This window comes from Hetaerina americana, unplaced genomic scaffold (genome assembly GCF_022747635.1).
Source record: "Hetaerina americana unplaced genomic scaffold, ioHetAmer1.1.p SCAF_7, whole genome shotgun sequence".
Classification (NCBI taxonomy): Eukaryota; Metazoa; Arthropoda; class Insecta; order Odonata; family Calopterygidae; genus Hetaerina; species Hetaerina americana.
The window spans coordinates 71093296-71116808 of record NW_027287316.1 but is presented as its reverse complement, the minus strand read 5'-3'; the positions used below and the strand labels follow the sequence as shown (position 1 = coordinate 71116808).

Below are 23513 nucleotides of genomic sequence, written 5' to 3'. Positions count from 1 at the left end.
TGCGTGCAAAAATACAAATGATGAGAAAAAATGTAAATTGTACAAAATCAGGAGAAATGACAGCATGTTATAAGATTGAAGACCGATAGTCTGAACATAAGCAAATGAGTAACAAGAGTAATAGTTGTAATGTCCAATGAGGACTGCACTTTTGTAAGCTAGAAGAGGAGGATAAACTCTTCCTTTCAGGTACCATGTCAGGTTCTTTTGACAAATTTTTCAGTTTTTCAGCATACTTTGTGGTTGCATGATGCTTCTCATGAATAGGAAATACTTCTACTTCACTGGGTTCCCAGTTTCCACATTTGGGGAAATTTGGAGGAACCGGAACGAAATCACTGTGCTCACCAACTTTAAAGATTAAAGCCATTCCGAGCTCCACATGGAAACCAAGGTGACAGTGAAACAGCCAGTAACCTGAAATGGTCAAATGACATTGTCAGTGTGTCCTTTTTTTGTAATTGGTTTAGTTATATTGAGTGTTGAAAGATATGACAAGGGATCATTGAGCATCTTCCTGAATTTCTTACACAAATTTCCAATCAGGGAGCATAAATTGTGCTGCTGTTGTTAGTTTATATTACTGTATTTGGTGAGGGGTATGTCACAAGTGCATAATAATCATTTGTAAAATTATATATAAGTAATCATCACAGTGGCTCTATTAAACAAAAAAATTAAAAATCATGTCACAATGCATCAGAAGCAGTTGGGGTAGGTTTTGGTTGGACAGACTACTAACCCCTGCTACACCTATAAGACACATATAAAAAAAACAATGCATTACCCTAACCTAAAGTTAACCCTTTGTCGATTCCAGATTACATCCTGCCTCCCTTTATTCCATGGAACCATCATAGTCATCTTTTTTACATCTTAATATCCCTGCTTAACATTCTTCATTGTCTTACAGTCTTCAACAATGCATCATTTGCCAATCAAAATGCCCTGCATCCACTTTTCTTGCCACCTTTGAATTTCTCCCAGCAGAGCTCCCTCCTCCTCCATACCTAGGACTGGATTATTTGTTTTCCTTTCTGTCCATTTTAATTTTCCTTCTCCACACTCACATCTCAAAAGCCTCCAATGTATATCCACATCCTTCCATGAATAAGTTTTCATGCCATAAAAAACTACTCTACAAGTGTATCAAAGTGTTCTTTTCCTTTCTTCCTCAATCAAAGTTCCTGTCATTAATGTCCTCCTATATAAAAGCCTTTCAAAATCTTTCATTTAAGTTTGCTATTGCTGTGACCATACTCAACCAAAACACTTCATAAATAGATACTTTTCTAGATGATCTATTTATACCCTTCAATTTTAATGCTTTGATGTAGCTTCCTATTTCTTGAGAACCTCATCAACCGTTTTGTTCATGTGGATCATTTTGCAGGCTTTCACAGCCACTTTTAAACTCTGCCCTTGTCAGAGTATTCAGTATTTTTTTATTACTCTCTGGCACTACTTCCTTTTCATCACAGTTGAAGAGCTTCTACATTCCATTTTCTCGTCCTGCTTCACTTAGTATTTATACATTACACTTCTATGAGCAATATATAATGATCTGAAACTACATCTGCTCCCAGAAAACCCCAAATTTATTTCACTGTTCCAAAGCATACTAAATTGCTATATATAATTTAACAAGCACCTAAATGACAAATTCCAAAGAAACTGCGGGAGATGCCGCAACAGTAACTTTAACGGAGTCATCCGCTAATGTGCATTTCAATGCAACAATTTCAGAGCGTAAAAATCATTCGCCTTGACTGGGACTCGAACCCAGATCCCTCAATATCCGGTCGCAAAACACCATAAGTGTTTAAAGTTGGCTTTAACCTCGTGGACTGTGGTGCATCGCGCACGACTACGAATGCATGTGACATTGTATGTACGGTATTTCGTCATAACATCTAGTTCCTTTAAAAGCCCCAAAATTTCAGAGTTTAAGAGGACGCCTCGGTAGCTTAAGTGGCTAAAGCACTCGACCGGATATTGAGGGATCTGGGTTCGAGTCCCAGTCAAGGCGAATGATTTTTACGCTCTGAAATTGTTGCATTGAAGTACCTAAATGTAAAAAAATATCTATATTTTGACATTTCACGTAATCGGGGATTAGAATGATGTGGCTAATGTATTGGCTTCCCACCTCAAAGGTCTGGTTCAAATCCTGTTGGGGGCAGGATTTTTCAGTTGTTCCTAACTTCAGGTGCTGTGTGTAGAGCACTCTGTCAGATGTGATATTAAACTGTTGACCCCTTCACACCTATCATTATGAGTATTCTAATGCTGACAATGGTTTCTCTCCACCCTTCTTCCATTCCATGAATATCGTATCATCCCCAAATTACCCACCTAACCTAATTGGCACAAATGGCCGCAGCTGTCGGTCACCTTACCTATTAACTAACTTCATATTGTCTGAAGTGAAAGGTCTAGTGGGACTCTAACAGAGGAATATTAATAGGATGGTACTGCTCCCTCTAATTTGGCTTGTACAAAATGTATAAAATAAATTTTCTTCTATGAAGTTACATTATTTCTAGCTTACTGCTTTGTTTTTTAGAATGAAAAATTGTAGATTTAAAACCAAGCTCTTTGCTGGGACATAGTTTAGATTCCAAATGATAGCATGATGAATTAAAGACACTCTTAAACTCTGCTGGATATATAATCACTAGCGAAAATTCTTCTAGAAAGATGGGGAAAAGTTTCAGAACTTGTCTTGTACCAACTCATCAGCAGGTTGTGCTGAATGATTGTATTTCAGCAATTTAACCATTGAAATTGCTGTGAACCCTCAACTTACTAATTTACCATTTAAAATAATGTAAAAAATCTTCATTCTGTTTGCTCACATTCATATTGAATATTAAATTCTAAATTGTTGAAATAAAAAACAAAGCCATAGATTTTATTTAATGTGTGATAAATAGGTATTCTGACAAGTTCCATCTAATCATTGACAACCTATAATGATTTATGAAAGGCTATTAGCGGGTCAGATTTCTTTTTCAAAGTGTGGTTGAAGAAAACTGATGACACTGCAGCAATTAACACATTTTCACAATTGTTGTTAAATTAATTGAAATAACTTGGCCATAAATTCCATGGTATATAGTGTCTTACTATCAGTCAGGAAACATAGTTCTGCTTATGTACCTAATTCCACAAAACACGACACTCCAGAATGTTAATACATTTTAAACATGTGATGATGAGTAAAAAGTAAAAGAAAAATTCTGGGGCCCTCTTTTCAGTGGGCAAAAGTTCAACTTGTGTAACAAAATTTCATAATTACCTAAATAACAATAATTATTTATTTAGCTGGCTGCTTGCTGATATCAGACGTGCATGAACTCTTGTGTCCTGCTATAGATCGTTAAGGTCTAAGAAAACTCCCCACTCAAAATCATTTATACATTGCCAACAAACCATTATCTTTTCCCGCTAGCTTTTCTCAGAGTGATGAGAAATAGAAGGGTGGTGAGTCAGAGTTGGGGGATTTGGTAACAACATAGATGCCAAAATGAGCACATTAAGCAGAAAGTTTTATGTAAATTTTCAAGATATGAAAGAAAATGGGGAAAAAGATATTCGTAAAAATTGACATAATTTCACCACATTCAACATTTTTTTGTAACAGTTTCAGTGCTCTCCTTGCGAAAGTGGATTTCAGGCAAATTTTTTTAGTCAGATTTTTAAATTAAAAATGAACTTTCACATGTTGATTTTATTTTTTGCACAAACTGTGAAGGTATGAGAGGTGAAGTCTTCAGTTGCAGCTAAGAATATTTACTATGGAACTTCATGGTCTTCGGAGTTCTTTTTGTGTTTCAAATAATTGTTTATTGTTGTTATGGCTAAATTTTTGGCAAGCCTTTTCTCCAAAACATTTGTCCTTCATGAACATTTGTTTCATGGGCTAAACTGTTCTAATGATAATATGCTTAGCATATACTCACCTGGGTTTGTTGCATGAAAACGGACAACAGTGTACCCACCATCAGGCACTGTCACAGTATCTTTCAGTGCTGGCTTAGAGGGCATTGTGCGACGTGAAATATAACCCAAAGAGTCGAGGGCCTTGATGGTTTCAATAGTGACAGCTTGGCTAACTCTCCCCATTCCAAGTACCCTGAAAGCATGTCCATGGAGGTGGAAGGGGTGGTTTGCATCATATGCAACACCTGAAAAGTTAAAATTCAGAACTTTGATTATTGATGGATCCATAGGAGCTGAATCTACTTCAAATTGAATATTCAGTAAATTGAACACATTATTCAATTATCAATGTCATTCTATATTTCTTAGTGCCATTGATCAGGGCAAAAACCACTAGGTACCCCAGCCTGGCATCACAAAAGCCAGTTGTGACTCTATCTTAAATTGGGACTTGCTGTGCAGCAGGGTCACTCGAAAGGGTGCTGCTATCACAGAATCGGTTCCATTTTTTAAATATGGGAATAAACCAGAATAGACTTTTTATCTCCATTTCCAGTCTAATCTTCCACCTTTTGACAAGTGTAATGTTAATAATGCCCATATATGCATAATAATAGCACGCATATACCAAGTATGAAGCACTTTTGTCAGCTTTGATTTAATTCGGGGTACACAATTTTAGATACTGTATGGGCTGATGGAAACTGGTCATTGATTGATCCAGGACAACATCCATCTAATAGAGCTTATGATAATAGTGATCTTGTCAGCTGAAAAGAAAAAATGTGTAATAGCCATATTTTTCTTCAATGCCCTTCTTATTTTGAAATGGTTCCATATTCTTCCTGTGGTTACTCAAGGGTGCTACTTTAATAATATTGTACTATTCTGCCTCATGTGTTTCTGAGCTTTATCCGCTCATTTCTTACTGCATTGCTCCTGGACTCCAATAGATTCTAATATAGCTCTGTCAGGTATTCCAGCAGAAAAATGTACTCAAAAGAATAGTAGTGGGAATTACCTTCATCAATGAGAATAAGCTCCACAACTGCTCCAAGTGGTACTCTCAGTAGGTGAGTGCAGTGGCAGAAATCCTTAGAAGAACAAAGTTTTCCTTCAGCAGCTAATGATGTCTGATTGCAGAATTCTGGATAATCTATCCCATCGACTTCTAGGAGATTTCTTTGAGTCAAAATTGGGAAATTAGGAATCTTCAATGATATATGATTCAATTGGGGTGTTTGTAGACGCTGCCTGTCATCTAAAACTGTTGATTAAAGAGAATGCATGTGATGGTACACAATTAAGAACAAATGGTAATTTGAACTAATGTAATGTGATAGCCTATTGTTAATATTTTGGCCTTTGCTGTTTTTGACTTTTAATCCAATGATTTCCTCCAAAGACTCCAAAAACATGATCAACTAAACTGCATAGCTCTTTAAACATTGTTTTTTCTTTACAAATTCATATTACTGGAGAATAGGCAATTAAAAAGTGGTATTTGTGAATCTAAGCCTTTTAAGTCCTGATGGTTTTAAGTAAAAGGCAGAAAAGGAATATACTCATTATAGCTGGCAATTATAAAAATAATATATGCATAAGCTAAGTTTTAGGGCCAATATATATTTATTGTCTTATATACTACCTTGATCAAAAAGTTCCCGGAATAACCACCGTGTGGCGCTCCCATCGTTCCGATTTGAGTTCTGTTTTTTTTGTTAAATTGGTACATCTGTTGTTGATATTCCCTTTAAATCTTAGTGTCATAACTTGACATTTGCAAAAGTTACGTAGCCAAGAGTACATCTATCTCTGTGTGTGTTGGCGATTTTTTACAATTGCAGAAATGGATTTAAATTTGCAACAACGAACTTGTATTAAATTTTGCGTAAAAAACGGATTTAGTGGCGCACGGACGTTGGAAATGTTGGAAAAGTGTTTCGGCAACGATTCTCTAAAAAAAACGGTCGTTTACCAGTGGCACGAGCGGTTCAGAAGTGGTCGTGAGTCAATCGAAGATGATGAACGCAGTGGCAGACCATCGACATCGAAAGTCGGTGAAAAAATTGATAAAGTAAAAGAAATGTTGGTCAATAACCGCAAATTAACCATCAGAGAAATAGCGGAGGACTTGAACATTGCCTATGGATCCGCCCAAGACATTGTGGTTAATGATTTGGGTTTCCGTCGTGTAGCAGCAAAGTTGGTGCCAAAAGACCTCAATTTCATGCAAAAAAGAGACCGTGTTGACGTCGCAAAAGACATGATTTGCGAGGCTGAATCCGATCCCACATTCATCAAAAGGATCATTACTGGAGACGAGACGTGGGTTTATGAGTACGACACGCAATCCAGACATCAGGCAAGTGAATGGCGTTCACCAAATGAGCCGAGACCAAAAAAACCACGTCGTTTTCAGTCAAAAAAGAAGGCAATGCTGACGGTTTTCATGGATTACAACGGTGTAGTGCATCATGAATTTTTGCCAGAAGGCCAGACAGTAAACAAAGAGTATTATTTGGGCGTTATGAGACGTTTGCGTGAAGCAATTCGCCGAAAGAGACCAGAAATGTGGGCAGAAAACTCGTGGATTTTGCACCATGATAACGCACCGTCGCACAGTGCTATCATTATTCGTAATTTTTTGACGAAAAATGCAACAAATACCATCCAACAGCCACCGAATTCACCTGATTTGGCTCCCTGTGACTTCTTTCTGTTCAATCGAGTTAAAAAACCATTACGGGGAACGCGTTTTAGCAGCCGAGAGGAAGTAATGGAAAAATCGCAGGAAGCACTGATGGACATACCGAAAACCGAATATAAAAAATGTTTCGAGGATTGGATCAAGCGCTGGCATAAGTGTGTTGCAGTCGATGGGGATTACTTTGAAGGGGACAATATAGATTTAGATGAATAAACTTGTATTTTTAATTTTCTGAATAAATTCCGGGAAATTTTTGATCAAGGTAGTAGCTTCAAGTAAATTTATCACACTTGGCTGTTGATTACAGTTAATAATTAATTCCAAAGAAACTGCGGGAGATGCCGCAACAGTAACTTTTAACGGAGTCAACCGCTAATGTGCATTTCAATGCCACAATTTCAGAGTGTAAAAATCATTCTCCTTGACTGGGAATGTGAGCTGGCCTCTTTTACTATTAAGAGAAAAATTCTGCTGCAAATACCATTCGTGGTATAATTAACTGGAAATTGTAGCCATAGCATTTATGAGAGACCATGAAATGAATGTTGAAAGCCTTGAAGTCACATATCAATGTTAATTTTTACAACCTAATCAAATGATAGACGCCTGATGGATAGGAAAGAATTCATCATCCAAGTCTTCAATGTCCATTTATGACAAGTAATTATAGTTATTTTATTAAAATGATAAGATACTGTTGCATTATGAAAATTTAGAAGTTGTCTATCTGCTCTGAACATTTGAATCTGTGACATTGATTTGTTGGCTTTCCGGCAAGTGAGAATGTCATGGTGTAGTAGTTCAGGGGCTGGGACCTCTGACCCTCTGAAAGGATCTCAGAGTGGACACTTCACTAGCATCCGAAAGGGTAGTATGAGCTGAACTTAAAACTGTGGGTATGCTGGGGATAAACTTCCAGTTCAGTGGTACTGATTTTTTGATCTTCATTCAATAAGTACAAAAATTTGGGATAAATAATTCAAACTAATTCATGCCAGCCTTATCAAATAAAAGCCATTTATTCTGGATATTAGAGGCATGCAAACTGCAAATATGTAATTCATTAGTGGTAAATTTAAATTTATGACCATTTTTGGTTGAACTGATTGAATTGACTGGATTAAGAAAATGATTGAGAAGAAACAAATAATTTACTTGAAGACACCCACAGGAGACCTCTCTAAATGTCACTGATGATGACAAAATAGCTTAAAGCTTACATATAATTATCAGAATGTAGCATTTCTTGTGAATGTGTATGTTTGGATTGAGAATGAATATCTACATCAATTTACCCTATACTGTATAATGAAGGAATTCTGTCTAAGAAAGTGGGAAAAGTCTCCTTTACCTTCATTATAGCCATACATTTGTGAGATATGATAAATGGGGTTGTCTTTGGCATAAAAATCATATCCAAGGTAGAAAGTCATGTCAGCTTTTGGCTTTAACAATGGATCATCATTTTTTGGCTTGGCCATTCCAACAGCTTCCAGTTCTGCAACACTGACTGAATCATTTGCCCCTGCACCAACATTGAGAGCGTTTAGAGTCTGCAAAAGAAAAAAAACCATGATTTAAATAAAAAGTTTTGCTGTGGATTACTTAATCAGTAACACATAGAGGCACCATACCATTCCTTGTCGGTCAGCTGCTTCATAACTAAGTTCACCCATAGGGTCATCATTTTTCAGCAGTTTTATATCTACAAATTCATTCCTTTCTGGCTTTTCCTCATATTCAATGATGGCTACCTGAAAAAAAGTATTAATGAAACTTAAATTAATAGGACAGAAGTGAAATGAGAATATTAAGAATAAGACCAAAAAGATAAAGCATTTATTTTCAATTTTGATAGATTAAATATTGCATTGTTTTGAAAATGGACCTTTTATTCACATTTTAGTTTACAATGCTCTGCCATTTCTAATGGAGTTTTGGGAGTGACACTCCACGCAATGACTATTTAACAATTTTGTAATGAGAGCTGTAGGGAAACTTCTGTGAGCTTTTCACAAAATAATAGGGATCAAATTATTTGATAATGGAAGAACAAAATTCCTATAACCTCATTATTGGTCACTATAGGAGGTTAGCCTATACAACAGTGCAACAATACAACATTTACTTGCTTCAGCTAACATAACACAACCTGACACCAAACACTACAATAATCCTCTCTTCAGTACTGCATACTTCCTTCCTCCCTTCATTCCGTCCAACATGCCTAGCCTCCTTATACCCCTTCCTCACCTGCCTAATATTTTCTCCTCTATTACCAGCATTTATATAGAATTGGTTTGTCAAATATTCAACCACTTTTTTTAGTTTTATTCAGTCCAGTGGCTAGAGAACTGGGCTACTGACCAGATGATCCAGGTTTGAATCGAGGGGATGCCTCCAGGCACCCAAGTCATTTGATTTTTTGGGTACCAGATATTCTTTAGAAACCGCAGGCAGCTCAAGGAAAGGAACAGTTCCCCTAACCCTGATTTGTGACTCATATGCTGTTGGGTTTTGTTATAGTTGAGCTCTACCATCACCATCGAACCAACCTTTGGATTGCTTACTCTAGTTGGTGCTTTACTCTGTCACTTCTTTCATTTCATGAAATTTTGTTTTCTGCAGTAAACTGCATTATATGCTAGTTAAGCTGCTGCAACAGTAATATCTCTCTTTTGATTTTCTCAGATTTTTATAACTGAAAAAGTGTTTGGAAGAAGAGAGAAATGTATTTTAATTGTTTGCTTGCAAGAGGATGAATTGAAAGAATGCTAGTTTTAGGTTTTCTATTTGTACCTATCGTAATATCTTACATGAAACCATCAGAATGAGTGCAAGTCCTATCATGAAGAGAAAAAATGCTTTTATGGCATTATTTGTATCATGAATTCTCTGGTAAATCATGTAACTAACAGAGTTAAAAATTTTATTGAATGCTTTTGGCATTTGTAAATGAATGCAGTCAGATAGCTCTGCTTGGTATTACTGTTAAACACCTCCCATGAGTCTTTATTCTACAAAATCTTTTGCAGATATCCAAATATGAAAGAATATTACCTGATGGGCTTTGGTGAATCTTTCATCACAGTCCATTAGGCCACGGAAACGAGCCCAGAACCTTTTAGCACCTCTTTTCTTCTCTTTGATTCCCATTTCCTCACTCTCCCATTCTGGCACTAGGATGAAGTCAAATCTCTCTCCAGCATATGATACAAGAGAATCAACTGGAAAGATGAATGGGAGGACATAATTAACATTTGATAGTAAATTAAATCAACCAATCAATTTATTTTTCGTCCAAGGATTTGTTGCACAAATAGAGGACACATCAAAGAAAATATACAGCTGCAAATTATGATTGCTGATATTCATCGACAATGTAGAACATATGCTGTAACAGATATTGGCAAAGTTTTTTTATAATCTATTTCTATAATATTTGGTGTACACAAATTTAATACATTAATTATCATGTATGAAATTTTTGAAAATTAATATGGTAGGGTGAAATTGTAAATGGGAAATCCCCACCCCATTTCTGTGTCATTAATCATCACAGGTATAGGCAGAACATAGGTATACCACCAAGCAATCCCCTTTCAAGGTGAATTTCCAAGTGGTATGAGCAAATGCACATGCTTATAGTCTAATTATGCTGCACAAGTAAACTCGCCATGCTTGAAACAGTCATAATTTTAAGGATAGAGCTATTATTTTCTGCATTAGGAAAAATAAATTATTTAATACTATGATAATCTGCAACAGAATAATGATAACACACAGTAGTTAATGTGATAAATACACAAAATATCTCATGGTGAAAGTTAATATGTACTCAATTTTAATGATGAATTTCCAAATACTTGTGCATAAAATAATTTATGCAATTATTGATAACACACCCTTTCTACATTGAGCAAAATTGCTTCGGGAATGGACAGTTTTTGGCAAAAATGATAAAACTTTAAAATTGACATTCACATGAAAAAATAAAATTGATAACAATTTCAACTAAGATGAATTTCAACTAAAATGAATACTGCTGACTTTGGTGGATTAACTTTTGTTGGTTGAGCTATGCTCCAAATGCCAACAAAATGATGTTTGCTTCTCATCATTTTTACAATGGAAAACTCATTGTTTTACCTTAAGGAATGGTTGTTAGAAGAATCCTCAATAGTCACTTGTCTAAAGAGACACTGGATGGTTTTAAACTTCACTCAGTGGCCTGGATCAATATAATAGAAGAATAGTCTGTGCTTGTGTTGATAAAAAGGATTTTTTTCACTCCATAGGTACCACAACTTGTATTCATCATGCATTCCTTGATGTGCATGTGTCCATTTTGTTTAGGGTACCTACCATTTGACTGGGGCTATAGATTTAGTTTCATGAGGAGTTGAATTAAAATTAGTTGAACTGTACCATTCATTAAGATTGGAGTAATCCTGTACATATACCAGCTGAGTTATCCTAGATTAAAAAATGACCTCAATAACAGTGCCCCTGCCATCATTGTTACATAATACCAAAATAGTTATGGGAACAACTTACCCTTGACTGGTTTTACATCTCCACCATCACTGCTTATGACTAAAAGTGTGTGATTATCCACGGAAAGTTGCACTGGGCAATTTAGAAAACCAGCATTGATTAACCTGAAACGATGCCTGATTCCCTGAAAAGCAATGTCAAGAGTAAATTACCATGCAAATGTACTTTCAATATGACATAAAGAAATGCAGCTTTTAATGAAGTAACTGGTACTTAATGAGGAAAGAGTAATGTTAGATTTAGGACTCATCAAGCTAGTAAGAAAAAATAATAAAAAGTCAACATTACCTTCTTCAATAATGTGTAGTTAAAGAAACAATGTACTGATACTTTGGGAATAGTAATAATAATTATAAAAAATCATTAATGGGGCATGATTGAGACTAGATAGTACCGTGACCCTTCTCCACCTTCTCCCAGTCTTACTCCACCTAACCCCCTGCACTTATCAGAATTATGAGAGAAACTGTCTCATACTTCTATAAAAACAGCAACAAAAGCCTGATTAAAATGACAAAATTGTCATATAAGGTAAAAATAAATGTAATGCATACGTACTTAATAACTTGACATGAAAACATTTTCAGTTGTGATGACCGTTATATGTAAACTTGTGTTGCCTGAACTGGACAATTCAAAATGAGCAGCTGACAAACTGCCCATCCAAAGCAGAAAGGAAAGCAAACTTTAGGAGATTCATCAATACCACTACCTAATAGCAACTGGAAGGGTGAGGTTTTGAAATGGCTAACAATTTCCCCTCCCCCTCCAAAGGAAAGAACTCCATTCTACCAAGAGCAAGGTTCTAGTAGAGTAAGTCTAGAGAAAAGGTGTTACCACTTTGGAGTGGAAAATAAAATAATAACCAGATGAGGAATATGCTTCCTGAAACTAGAGATTGAACTTTTGGAAGAATAAAGGGAAGGAGAAACTAAAATGAAATTAAAATGAGGCAGCAATATAGCGATGAATAAGTAGTACTATCAGCATGTTTTGAGGTAATGGATGCCATTAAAAACCTTAAATAAAATAAGGGCCTTGACCAGACAGCTTGCTGGTGGACTTAGTAAAATAAGAATGAAAGACAATTGAACAATGTATGTATAAGCTTATCACAGCATGTGGGGGGAAGGAAGAGCTTTCTGAAGCCTGGAAATCTGAGATTAACTGCCATATGCACAAGAAAAATGTCTCATTAACGTGAAGAAACCATCCAGGGGTCACTCTGCTGTGTGTGGTATACAAATTATTCACTGAAATACTTGCTGGAAGACTGATATGCAGTGGAAGAGATCCAGGTTGACAGGGAGACTACTGTGATTTTAGGAGGAATGTGAACAATTGGCTGTAATGGCCCTTAGTATTGTCAAAGTGTAGCGGTAAGGTAGGAGAAATATATATAATCATGTGGCATGTAAGTTCATGCAATTTTACCAACTGTGAGCTGAATTACTTAAAATCATATAAATTGTGAAGCCACATATGCAACATGACAGTGGTGAGTACATATACATGTACAAACAGAGTTCATTAATTATAAGACAGTAAAAAAATATGTATATTATCACTATACAGCCACAATCGTTTACTGTCATGTAATATCAGGTAAAGTCACTGGGGAGCTGAACTCCCATGGGACGAAAATTTTCAAACAAGGCATGCATTTGTAACTTGTTTTCAATCATAGAGTAAGTCAAGGACCTCCTCACAGAGGACATCATACTGTAAATTTATCGAAACATAAACCAGTCATAAAATGAGCACCCATTGTACATTTATAAATTATTTTTCTGTGTATAAGTATATAGATGGATAGCTACTTGTTTGACACATACCCTCTGAACCTTGAAGACTGACACTGGAGTGTAAGTGGTATTTGGCAGTTGGTTCCTCACCCCTGCATCAACAGGGTACGGTAGAAATGAAGGTCCACTTCTCCTCCCACTAGTGCGTCCGGAGACTGGAAATGGTCGAAAACGTCCTTTTCCATTCACTAATATGTTGGGTGGTTTATTGTCTCCATCACCGTGGTGATGTGACACAAAGGTAACCAACCCTAATTGGTGCCCCCAATCAGTTACCTGAAAAATATTTTTATTTAAAATGTGCACAGAGGAATTTAATTTAGATTTTAGCATATAAAGAAGCTTTAACTATTTATGCAATTTTTACTTGACATGACAATGACCTAATGTGTATTTGAATTTGTTGGCCACAATTCGATATGGACAAACTCTATAATTGCATGAAAATTGCATTAGCTAAATTATAGAATTTAAATGCTAACATTAGAAAGTAGAGGTGATGACACCCATGAAAGAAAACTGGTACCAAATAGGGTGAAACTCGATTTCGAAGGCACCATTACTTGATGCATAATAGAGGCAAGTGTAAAAATGGGTTAAACATTTAGAAAAAATAACATTGGATATATGTATTTGCTAAAAAATAAAAGCTTATAGCAAATGAATGTTTTAGTATAATAATATAAAGATACAAATTGATAAATAAAAAAGTGTTTTAGGTCAATAATTAAAAACAGACTTGACTTTTCTTTTTTTTCGGTAACTTTCAATACATTTCCTTTGTTCCCTATTGTTTTAAAAATTGCATGAATAAAAAAACGTTTTTTTCATAAAATCATTTTGTATCATTGCTGAGGAATATGATTGGTTTTTCAAACTCAGTTATCCAATAGGTTGGTAGGTTCTGTTTGAAATGACTTTCTCTGAGATTATTAGGTATTTTAACAGATTCTGGAGTATAAATTCTGGTTGACATATTGAGGGTTAGTAATGCTTAACAGGATAGAAATAATTATGAAATTATAGGATGATCAACTGATCACGAAAGGTTTTGAATTGAAGATCATAGCCAGAATGATGCTTAGTCAGAACTCATATGATCATATGAAATACATGTGTTAAGCAAGACCAAAAAAGTAATTCTTAATATGAAGTGAATTTATGTAGCTACCAACCCACATATTAGTTTTAAGTATATTCTGATGAAAGTAGCGGATCTCCTTGATAGTAAAATACTTTATGTTAAACTGAACTGAATTCACAAATGGGTAAGAAAACGAAGAAGGGCTGATTTACATTTAACTTGTGAAGTAGAAATATTTTTATAACCTGCATGATTAAAGAAAAATATGAAGAAAGGAAGAAAGTTATGAGTCACCTGTATAATGTGTTCCTCCAAATCAGTGTCATATAGCTCAGCATGGGGATCATACTCTTTCGGGGTGCGAATAATGAGGGCACCATAACTGCCATCTCCTCTCTGTAGCCCTGGGAATTGAATTGACAGCAAATGAAAACAATGAGTCATGCAAAGCAACCTTATCTTACAAATAACATTCTGTTTGATACAGTGTTTTAGAAACAGGTGATGGTACAGATGGATTAAATTTGCCTGCATCTCCTTGGCAGATGCTGGGATGGGGTCAAGACAGTAAAACAGTAAAGCCGTTCAAGATTACAATGACATTAATTGACATTTCTAGTGGGCATTTAAAAATGTGAAATTTCAAAAATGTATCATATTGAATTTTACTACAAGAATATATGTATCAAAAGCCTGAAAAATGAAATATATTATTTAATTCATTAGCCATTTTTATGAAAACAGTTACTGGAATAATCAATCAAGCTTAATTTCTTTTTTATCTAGTGACACCTCTTTTAATCTATGTATTTCTTGCTCTCTGGGAGCTGAAGTGCTTAATTTCTCATAGAATTCATGCCCAAGGAAGGGTATAGAACCTTTGAGTGACCTCTGGTCACCCAACTTTCTATTGCAATCAGTGTTTCTTGTACAGATATCAAAATGACAGGTCCAAAAAACAAATGTAATAGCCAATTTTACTTGTTTTCCACTTTCCTGTGCCCTTTTACCACTTTGGGCCATGACTGGTGGAGAGGGGTCAGACATTTCTTCCACTTCACTATTTATTACAAGATATGGAGTCATTGCCTTGTATGCATCTCCAGGTCACATTCAGAATACCAATGCAATGGATGCAAGTTTTTGGCCATTAGGAATCCCACTTAACAAAAATTTAATCTAATATTTTTTGGACAACTGTCGCAAGGGGCGTTCCTTATGGTGCGACACAAAGGGTATCGGGGAAAGTCAGAATAACTACACCGAGTCTTACCCAAACAATCGTTTATTATACAACATACAGTTATAATGCACCAATCACAAAGGTATACGCAACTTATGGATGGCTAGACCCTCAGTAAACCAACGCGCGTCCGTCGGGAAGGAAGGGAGTATGGCAGGGCGGACGCGGTCATGACAAGCATAACCTAGGCAGAGCCCTCGTCCGAAGTTGAGTCAGAAATAGGACACGCTGTCGCAACAAGTGCAACATAGCCGAAGCATCGTGCTCTACCGGTCACCGCCAGATAACCAACTGACTGCTTTTCGCCCCGCGATCAGGGCTTTTATACCCAATTTAGGAGCATTGTCGTTGGTCACGTGGGAGTTTCGGGGGAACCAGGGGAGGAATACCATTGTTGTTGATCGCTTGGAAACATTGTCGTTGGTCACGTGGGAGTTTTGGGGAAAACCAGGGAGGGAATACCATGCTGCACACCTGCAACACTGCATCGTTGATTGCTTGGGGTGGGTATTCGGAGGAGCCAGGAAGGGAGAACCATGTCGCATACTTGTGACACAACTAAGTGATTCATTTATATCATTTATATTGAAAGTAAAAAAAATGGTACTAGAGAATACCTAAAATAGACTCCCTCTTATGCAGTCTCACTTTAATAGGCCAATGTTATAATCAGTCTAGGTTCCTCCAGAGAGGAATCATACATATTCTATGTCATTCATAAAAATAATGAGATTTAGATAATTTTCAATGAACAGCGTAATTAATTATCCTTCCTATTATAGTGATGAATATTACCGGATGATTTATCAGTTTATTCAATATGTAGTCCTGAAAAGGTATTTTGAATGTGTTTTCCAATTAACCAGTCATTCATTTATTGATCCAGTGGTCCAGGCCTGCAGTTGCTGGATATGAAAGTGTCTGCCCTTAATTTTTGCCAAAATCTATTCTGATTTAGCATAGGTTTTCAGTGCATCAAAAAATATGATTCTATGTTTGGCCACTCAGGAACTTTTTGTGGTTTTTATTATGGCCAGAGAGGCATGACTAGAAACCTTAATCACTTGAATAAATTCTCAATTCCTTCAAACATCAGTGGATCCTCATTTTGTGTGGATTATGAGTAGAAATCTGTATTAGTTTTCAAAGAAAAGGTTTTTTATTAAAGAATTATATCAAATCATTTAACTTTGTAAAGATGTGAAGAAAGTATTATAGAGGACCTTAATGTGGAACTAAATGCCCTATGGGCTGAAGCCTGAACTTTGAGCCAAGAAGATGAGTATAGAGTTGTGACTTCTGAATTGTGAGCATGGAGATGAATTGAAAAAAATACGTTAGAAGGAGGATGAGGAAGATCTAAAGTGTTTTTGAAATGGTGGGAGAAGATACCAAGTTCCTTGGTAAAATCCAGAGAAGTTGATGTAGAATGTGTCAGTGGGCTATCAAGGTCATAAAGAAGGCCAAATATTTGGTGTTTGGGAAATAGAATAGGCTATTTGGATAATATACAGGCAAGTGGAAGGTACGAAGAACAGAATAAGTTCCAAAGAAACTGCGGGAGATGCCGCAACAGTAACTTTTAACGGAGTCATCCGCTAATGTGCATTTCAATGCAACAATTTCAAAGTGTAAAAATCATTCGCCTTGACTGGGATTCGAACCCAGATCCCTCAATATCCGGTCGAGTGCTTTAGCCACTGTTGCTTTAGGACGCCTCGGTAGCTTAAGTGGCTAAAGCACTCGACCGGATATTGAGGGATCTGGGTTCGAATCCCAGTCAAGGCAAATGATTTTTACACTCTGAAATTGTTGCATTCAACAGAATAAGTAAATAATAGAGAGAAAAAAGAATGAAGTTCAGACATTATTTATTATATAATAACTGCTAAGGCTCAAGTTTAAGCTAATACTCATAAACTAAAGCATTTTTGGTTTTGCTCTCTTTAATACATAAAGTTATCTAATACAAGCAAAAGTGGTATTAATTCTGAGACAGTATTATAAGTTTTCATGTTTCCCACCAGTATGCAGGCAACTAAGCAAGGTGCCTACCCCAATGACAGAAAATATTTCTACACGGCTGGTTCATGTAGTAAAAGTATTAAAATTATAAAATTTCAGAGTTTCCAAAGGAAATTGCCACTGGATTGACAATACATAACACTAATGTATTAAAAATTAATAGTTTTGGTTATAGCTTCACAAGAGTACCATGTCCCAACTGGCAGAGGCTTTTACACCACATCCCAACATTGGATGGCCTTCATTGTGTTCAGAATTTGCACTTTCCTCGAGAGCATGTAATCCCAAATACCTAATCGTATGCTGAAATCATACCTTTAGCCACATTTTCTCAATGATTTGGTACAGTTCATCTCAACTTTTAAAGACAAGCTCACACTTTCATATCTGTTCTAATCTTGTGACACACCCCTCCTCATTAATAAATAGACAGGTGTCTTCAATTTGCATATGAGCTTCTTTTCACTACACATCACAGACTCCCTAGGGTCACAGATGTGCAATGATACAACGGTCAATGGGCCAGATCTGGCACACTTACCTGAATGAGAGTGCCAAAAGTGAGTACCGGGTGAAGATGCATTGAAATGGTACACAAAGGTTGACCCAGGTGTGATGGGACACTGTGTTATGAATGGGACGCCATCTAAGTGGGGCGTTCCCTTCTGGTGCAAGCCATGCCAATGGAGGCTTGCACCCTCTTCTGGCATTGCATTCTCAAAGGCCACCTCTATTTCATCACCCAAGCAAACCTATCATGGTAGGAAAAAAGAAATTAATAATACTGAGTTACTGTAAAGATATTGGCATGATACATGTATTTTAAAATATAAAAAAAACACAGTAATCAACCTGAGGGTCGGATTGGTAGGTGATGGTAAAGCTCACTCAATACTAAGCCTAACTGCATGAGAAAGGCTAAGTTAAATAACAAAATACGAGTTCATAAACTAGGGCAGGTGGAACAGTTTGCCAATCTAGGTAGTGTTTTGGACCAAAATTGTCGAAGTAGTAGGGACATAAGGAGAAGAATTGCATTATGTAAAGAAGCTTTCACCAGGGGGAGAAAATTGATGTCAGGGACGTTGAGTAAGAGTTTTAAGAAAAGGCTTGTTAAAACGTTGACATGGAGTGTAGTTATGTACTGCGTGGTAACATGATCATTAAAGCAGGATGATATGCATAGATTTGGAGGCTTTTGAAATGTGGGTTTAAAGTAGATGAAGTGAACAGAAAGGAAAACAAATGAGGAAACGCTAGATATGGTGTGGAAGGAGAGGGGATTGTTGGGAGAAATCCAAGGGATACGGGAAAGATGAATGAAAAGCATATAATTGGCAGCGCGATGTTTAAGACTGTGATAGAGGGGAGCCAGAAGATTTCATCAGATCATTGCTACTTCATATTCTAAAAAAGGAAAAGGCAGCCATGTGTGAGGACTACCAAAAAATAAGTTTCATTCCACACCCAGCTAAGGCTCACCAATAGGACGGCGGAGAGCAGAGAGATCATCCCCTGAGTTGTTATACTCAGGGGATGATCAATTTGGGTTCAGGTTGGGGGGAGGCACGTGTGTTGCCATGGCCGTAATGAGGTCACAAATTGAGATAAATATTGAATGAATTAATCAGGATGCATTTTCTGTCTCTTAAACTTCCAAAATGTGTTTGATAGAGTAAATTGGGTAGAATTGAGGAGGAGGAAATAGGGGTAGATAGGAGGGATAGGAGACTCATCCGCAACCTGTACATGTCTCAAACTGCTCGGGTGCTAGTGGTGAATGGAGAGTCAGGATGGGCAGTGTTAAGAAGAGAAGTAAGTCAGGGATATCCATTATCACCTGAGCTGTTCAACACATATCTGGATGAAATGGTTAAAGAGGAATAGGAAGAACTGGAGATTTGAATGAAAGTCAGTGGGGACGTCATAAAATCAGTAAGGTATGCGGATGACCAAACTTGAGTCTATCAGTCACCCAAGAGGTTGCAACCTCTGCTGAGTTAATTGGAAAGTCAGTGCTAAAGGTAAACAAAATAGGAGTTCACAAACTAGAGCAGGTGGAACAGTTTACCTATCTAGGTAATATTTTGGACCAAAATGGTCCAAATGGTTAGGACATTAGGAGAAGAATTACATTAGGCAAAGAGGCTTTCACGAGAAGGAAGGCATTGATGACAGGGATGTTGGGTAAGAATGTTTAGAAAAGGCTCGTTAAAATTTTGATATGGAGCATAGTTATGTATGACACAGAAACATGGTAATTGAAGTAGAATGACCACAATTTCACATGGCAATGGGCTGTTGAAGACTGTGATAGAGAGGAGAATGTTGGAAAAACGAGGAAGGGGCAGGAATAGGACAGGGATGTTGGACAGAATGAAGGTAGGGAGGAAGTGCAGAGAGCTGAAGAGGGGCTTGTTGTAGAGAAGGCTATTGTGTTGTGTTTTCTTGGGGAGACAAGATATTTTTTTGGTAGTTGTGTTAATCCAAAACCCACGCTAGCCGGTAGATTACCTATAATAATAGTTTTGATGGGTCCTCTTTATTTTAATATGTGTACATGTACCTTAGCGGTTTAATCATCTCGATACAAAAAAAACTTTTATTACATTAACATGTGAGCCGCCATAGGGATCATGGGGTAGGGCAATGTGGCGATGGACAAAACGCACCTGAATTGTCGGTCCTGGCATCGTCCTATTGACCACGACTATCGTCCTCTGCATGCCGTCGGCGGCGACGCAGTGGTCGAGGTAGCATTGAGAGATGTTGAGCGGGCACGCGAAGCACGCCTTGCTCATTGTCTCGTACCACTCCTGTACGAAGAAGTACCGACAGACCATCGGAGGCTCGCCGGCCACGCACTCCCGGTGACAGGGGTGGCGATGGAGCTCCGCCGAAGGGTCCCTCTCGGTGGTGGCCTCCGGGTGTGAGGGGGGGGCGCGGGTGCTGGCGGTTGACTCGGGGCGGGGCGGGATGCTGTAGAGGAGGTCATCCTTCGGTGGGTAATCCGTCGTCTTTCTGGAGACCTCTCCGTCGTCCTCGGTGTTAATTGAGTTGTCTGGCTGACGTGTGGGGTCCCGTCCGCCCTGGGGGTGGTGTATCGTATGGTACACGGAGGACAAGGGATCCGGGGCGTGTCCCAAGGAGAGGGAGAAGTTGAGGTAGAGAGAGGGATCGAGCAAGTTTCCCTGGCGACGTCTCGGCCTCCCATCGGGTCCCTGGTCCTCCCCAGCGTTGGCGAACTGCGGCGGCGACACTGCGTAGGGGAGGGAAGAAGAAGAGGCGGCGGGAGGTGAGGTTCTCGTGTGGGGAGGTGAGGTGGGTAAAGGGTTGTCCGATGTCCTCAGCGGGGGAGGAAGGGTGCCCAGAGTCGTCTCGATCACGGCAGTCGGGTCGACGTCCTCGATTAGAATGGACTCTTCGCTGCCTGAAAGAAATTTCATTGAGCCACATTAAAAAACCATTCTCTTAGAAAAATTCAAAGAACTATGAGAAATATTGTGACAGTTGCTTCAGCGGAGTCTTCCGCTGATGTATGCCAAAATGCGAGCATTTCACAGGGCACAAAAATATTCTCCTTTCCCGGGAACAGAGATATTTGAACCAGTTCATTTTCACCTTATCAGCAGGGTCTAGATTAAAATAAATCAGTGAAGGGAAGAGGAGCAGTCATGTCAGAAATCACCAATTTCTTACACTAAGCTGATAGGCGCTGGTTTAACAAACCTAGGCTAAATGTTTAGAATTCTGTCAGGGGCATGGATGATGCGTCTTTTTTTAATGAAATAGCCTAATTAAATATGGAATTTTTCAGCTACTGTAAGAATATGTGATTTGATGTGGAGGGCAAGGAGAAAGAATATAAGGCATATAATGCATGGAAGGTAATGTAAGGAAGACAAAAGGGAGTATTAGGTGTTTGGTAGGGGTATTTCGAAAAAACAGTAAATATAAATGGTGGGAAAATGGGGTTAACGGTAGGTGAAAAATGTACGCAGAAGGTAAATGTTGATTAGCAGTGCGAAGGAATAGTATGGCGGATGAAATGTTTGATGGATAGTGTGAGGAACTAAAGCCGTAAATATTGTCAGGTAAAGATTTGTAATACTATGCCAAAATATTGATCGTGTCTTTTACGATGTGAGGTAATTTTTAGGAATCATCCAACCTCCCTTTAATGGGTATTTATTTTTGGTGGTTTGAATTATAATCGAGGGAGAATTAATTACTCCCTCTAGATTGCTTTTACCCATGCCATAAACATTTCAATGCTATATCACAAACTGCCCTTTTGTTTTTAGCAGCCGTTCCAATGTCCAATGTTGCATTATTCCTCAGCTTGCAACAATTCCCTTTATGGAGGGGTTCTTATAATTCACAAACATTACTCAATTTTTCTCTTTACTGTCAAAATAATAATTACCAGCGATCTGCCTCCTGTTTCTCTAGATGAGTGCTAGTGATGCTACCCGAGAAATCCTCACTCATGCCCCGCTTACCATTCCAATATGATGGTTGTTCCGTTGGGATAGGGTCCACGACCAAAATCGCCTCCCCGAAAGTTTGCGCCCTCAGGCCAACAGCACAGCTGAGCAGGAGCACCAACGCCGTCCTCATAGGTGGCAACCGCACGCCACCGCTGGTGATTCGGAAGTGTTGGAGCCGGCAGACCATTGCACTGCGGGGACATGAGATAATAAAGTCGGAGAATGAATCACATGACACTGTCATCGTAAACAAAAAAAAAACATTTTATTGGCCCACATAAAATGCTCTGGTTTTAAGGCTTATGTATTTCAGCAATTGCCGTTGGAGGCTACCGTTTTTGAGATGTTTTGCAAAGCTTTCGATAGGTGGATGACTGAACTAGGCATGAAAGAACCACATACGAAAATGGCGCCAGTAATCCTATCGGAAAAATAGAAAATTATGACAACTGAACAGATGAAATTATCGAGATAAGAGACATTTTTTCCTCACTTCTGTGTGCGGAGACGTGTGTGCGAGATGGTTCATTTCACTATGCTGCTAATGGATTCGCGTGACGAGCAATAACTAAAAAAAAGGCAAAGAGGAATTATGCATCATAAAGCTTCCAAGAATGTCAATATCACGGTAATCCTCTTTCCTCAAAATCTCGCATTTCAAGTTTCTTAACGTTGTTGTCTAGGGGATAAAATTCCCGTTCGATTTCCGCTTATTCCACAATATTAGTCGTAATTTTCCTGGAATATTTAATACTTCTTTACGATACACATGATGCACAAAGTTCCTTGCTATGAATCTTATTCTCCCTGTATTCTGATTGCATTCGTGGATTTCGACCTGACATCGATTAAAATTAATCAGCTCTGTACACGTAAGCTTCCAATTTTCGTGTGAATTCCAAGTTTATACCAAGTCTGGACCCTTGAAGAGCTGGGGATGCATTACTCTCCACATTTCCCTGGAAACCTATTCCGCAAATAAAACCTTAAATTTTAAAATAAAACGCACATAGGTTCTTCTCCTTAACGTGTGTCATGTCACTCCCATTGTACTCGTACTAAAATTAATAGACACTAGGCACTTGGGGAAAAATCGTCTACGTGTAGTTCAGCGCTTTCCTTTCCTGCTCCGTACGCATAGAGAATATTTATTGGAATAGGGTTCTAAATCCATTTATAAGTTACAGAATATCTACAAATGCTAATGACCGCATACCATGATAATATGAGGGATATCCCTATGATACTCATAATAATAACTGGAGGAAAAGGAACACCCAAAGCATTCCGAAAAAATAGAAAAGTAAAAATCTGGACGAAAAATCAATAGATAAAGAAAATGTGAGCAGTATCTGATAACGGTAATTTCCTACACTTCAAGCAGCCCATAAATTTGATACTAGCTCATATTTTAGCGATTCTTAGATAATAGGCCGTGACGTAAGGTGTTTTGAAGACGTGAGGTTGTACGTTACATCTCTCAGCAGGAAATAAAACTGCGCACATTTTTTTCAATTATTTATCAATTTTTTTACCTGTTATAATTCATAAGTAACATAATACTGAATTCATAGTTCGCTAAAAAATAATTTTCCCAGGAATTTGATTCACTCTGTGATAATGAATTCTTAAACCTAGTTGAGCTTTGATATCG

The 23513-nt window shown here is 37.7% G+C and overlaps 1 protein-coding gene across 1 annotated transcript in view; it reads right to left on the bottom strand.

Moving 5' to 3' along the window:
- The window catches only part of LOC139696483 (uncharacterized), a 90628-nt gene continuing 67115 nt past the window's right edge, over positions 1–23513 (bottom strand). Inside the window, exons 2-13 of the mRNA XM_071595267.1 lie at positions 21872–22050; positions 20042–20799; positions 17911–18121; positions 14396–14505; positions 13048–13293; positions 11213–11336; positions 9716–9882; positions 8290–8409; positions 8007–8208; positions 4967–5212; positions 3966–4190; positions 1–417 (exon numbers count right to left, since the gene is read on the bottom strand). Of these exons, the coding sequence (XP_071451368.1) occupies positions 68–417; positions 3966–4190; positions 4967–5212; positions 8007–8208; positions 8290–8409; positions 9716–9882; positions 11213–11336; positions 13048–13293; positions 14396–14505; positions 17911–18121; positions 20042–20799; positions 21872–22046 (2934 nt within the window). The 5' untranslated portion in view covers positions 22047–22050 and the 3' untranslated portion in view covers positions 1–67. The remainder of the gene's footprint in view (positions 418–3965; positions 4191–4966; positions 5213–8006; positions 8209–8289; positions 8410–9715; positions 9883–11212; positions 11337–13047; positions 13294–14395; positions 14506–17910; positions 18122–20041; positions 20800–21871; positions 22051–23513) is intronic.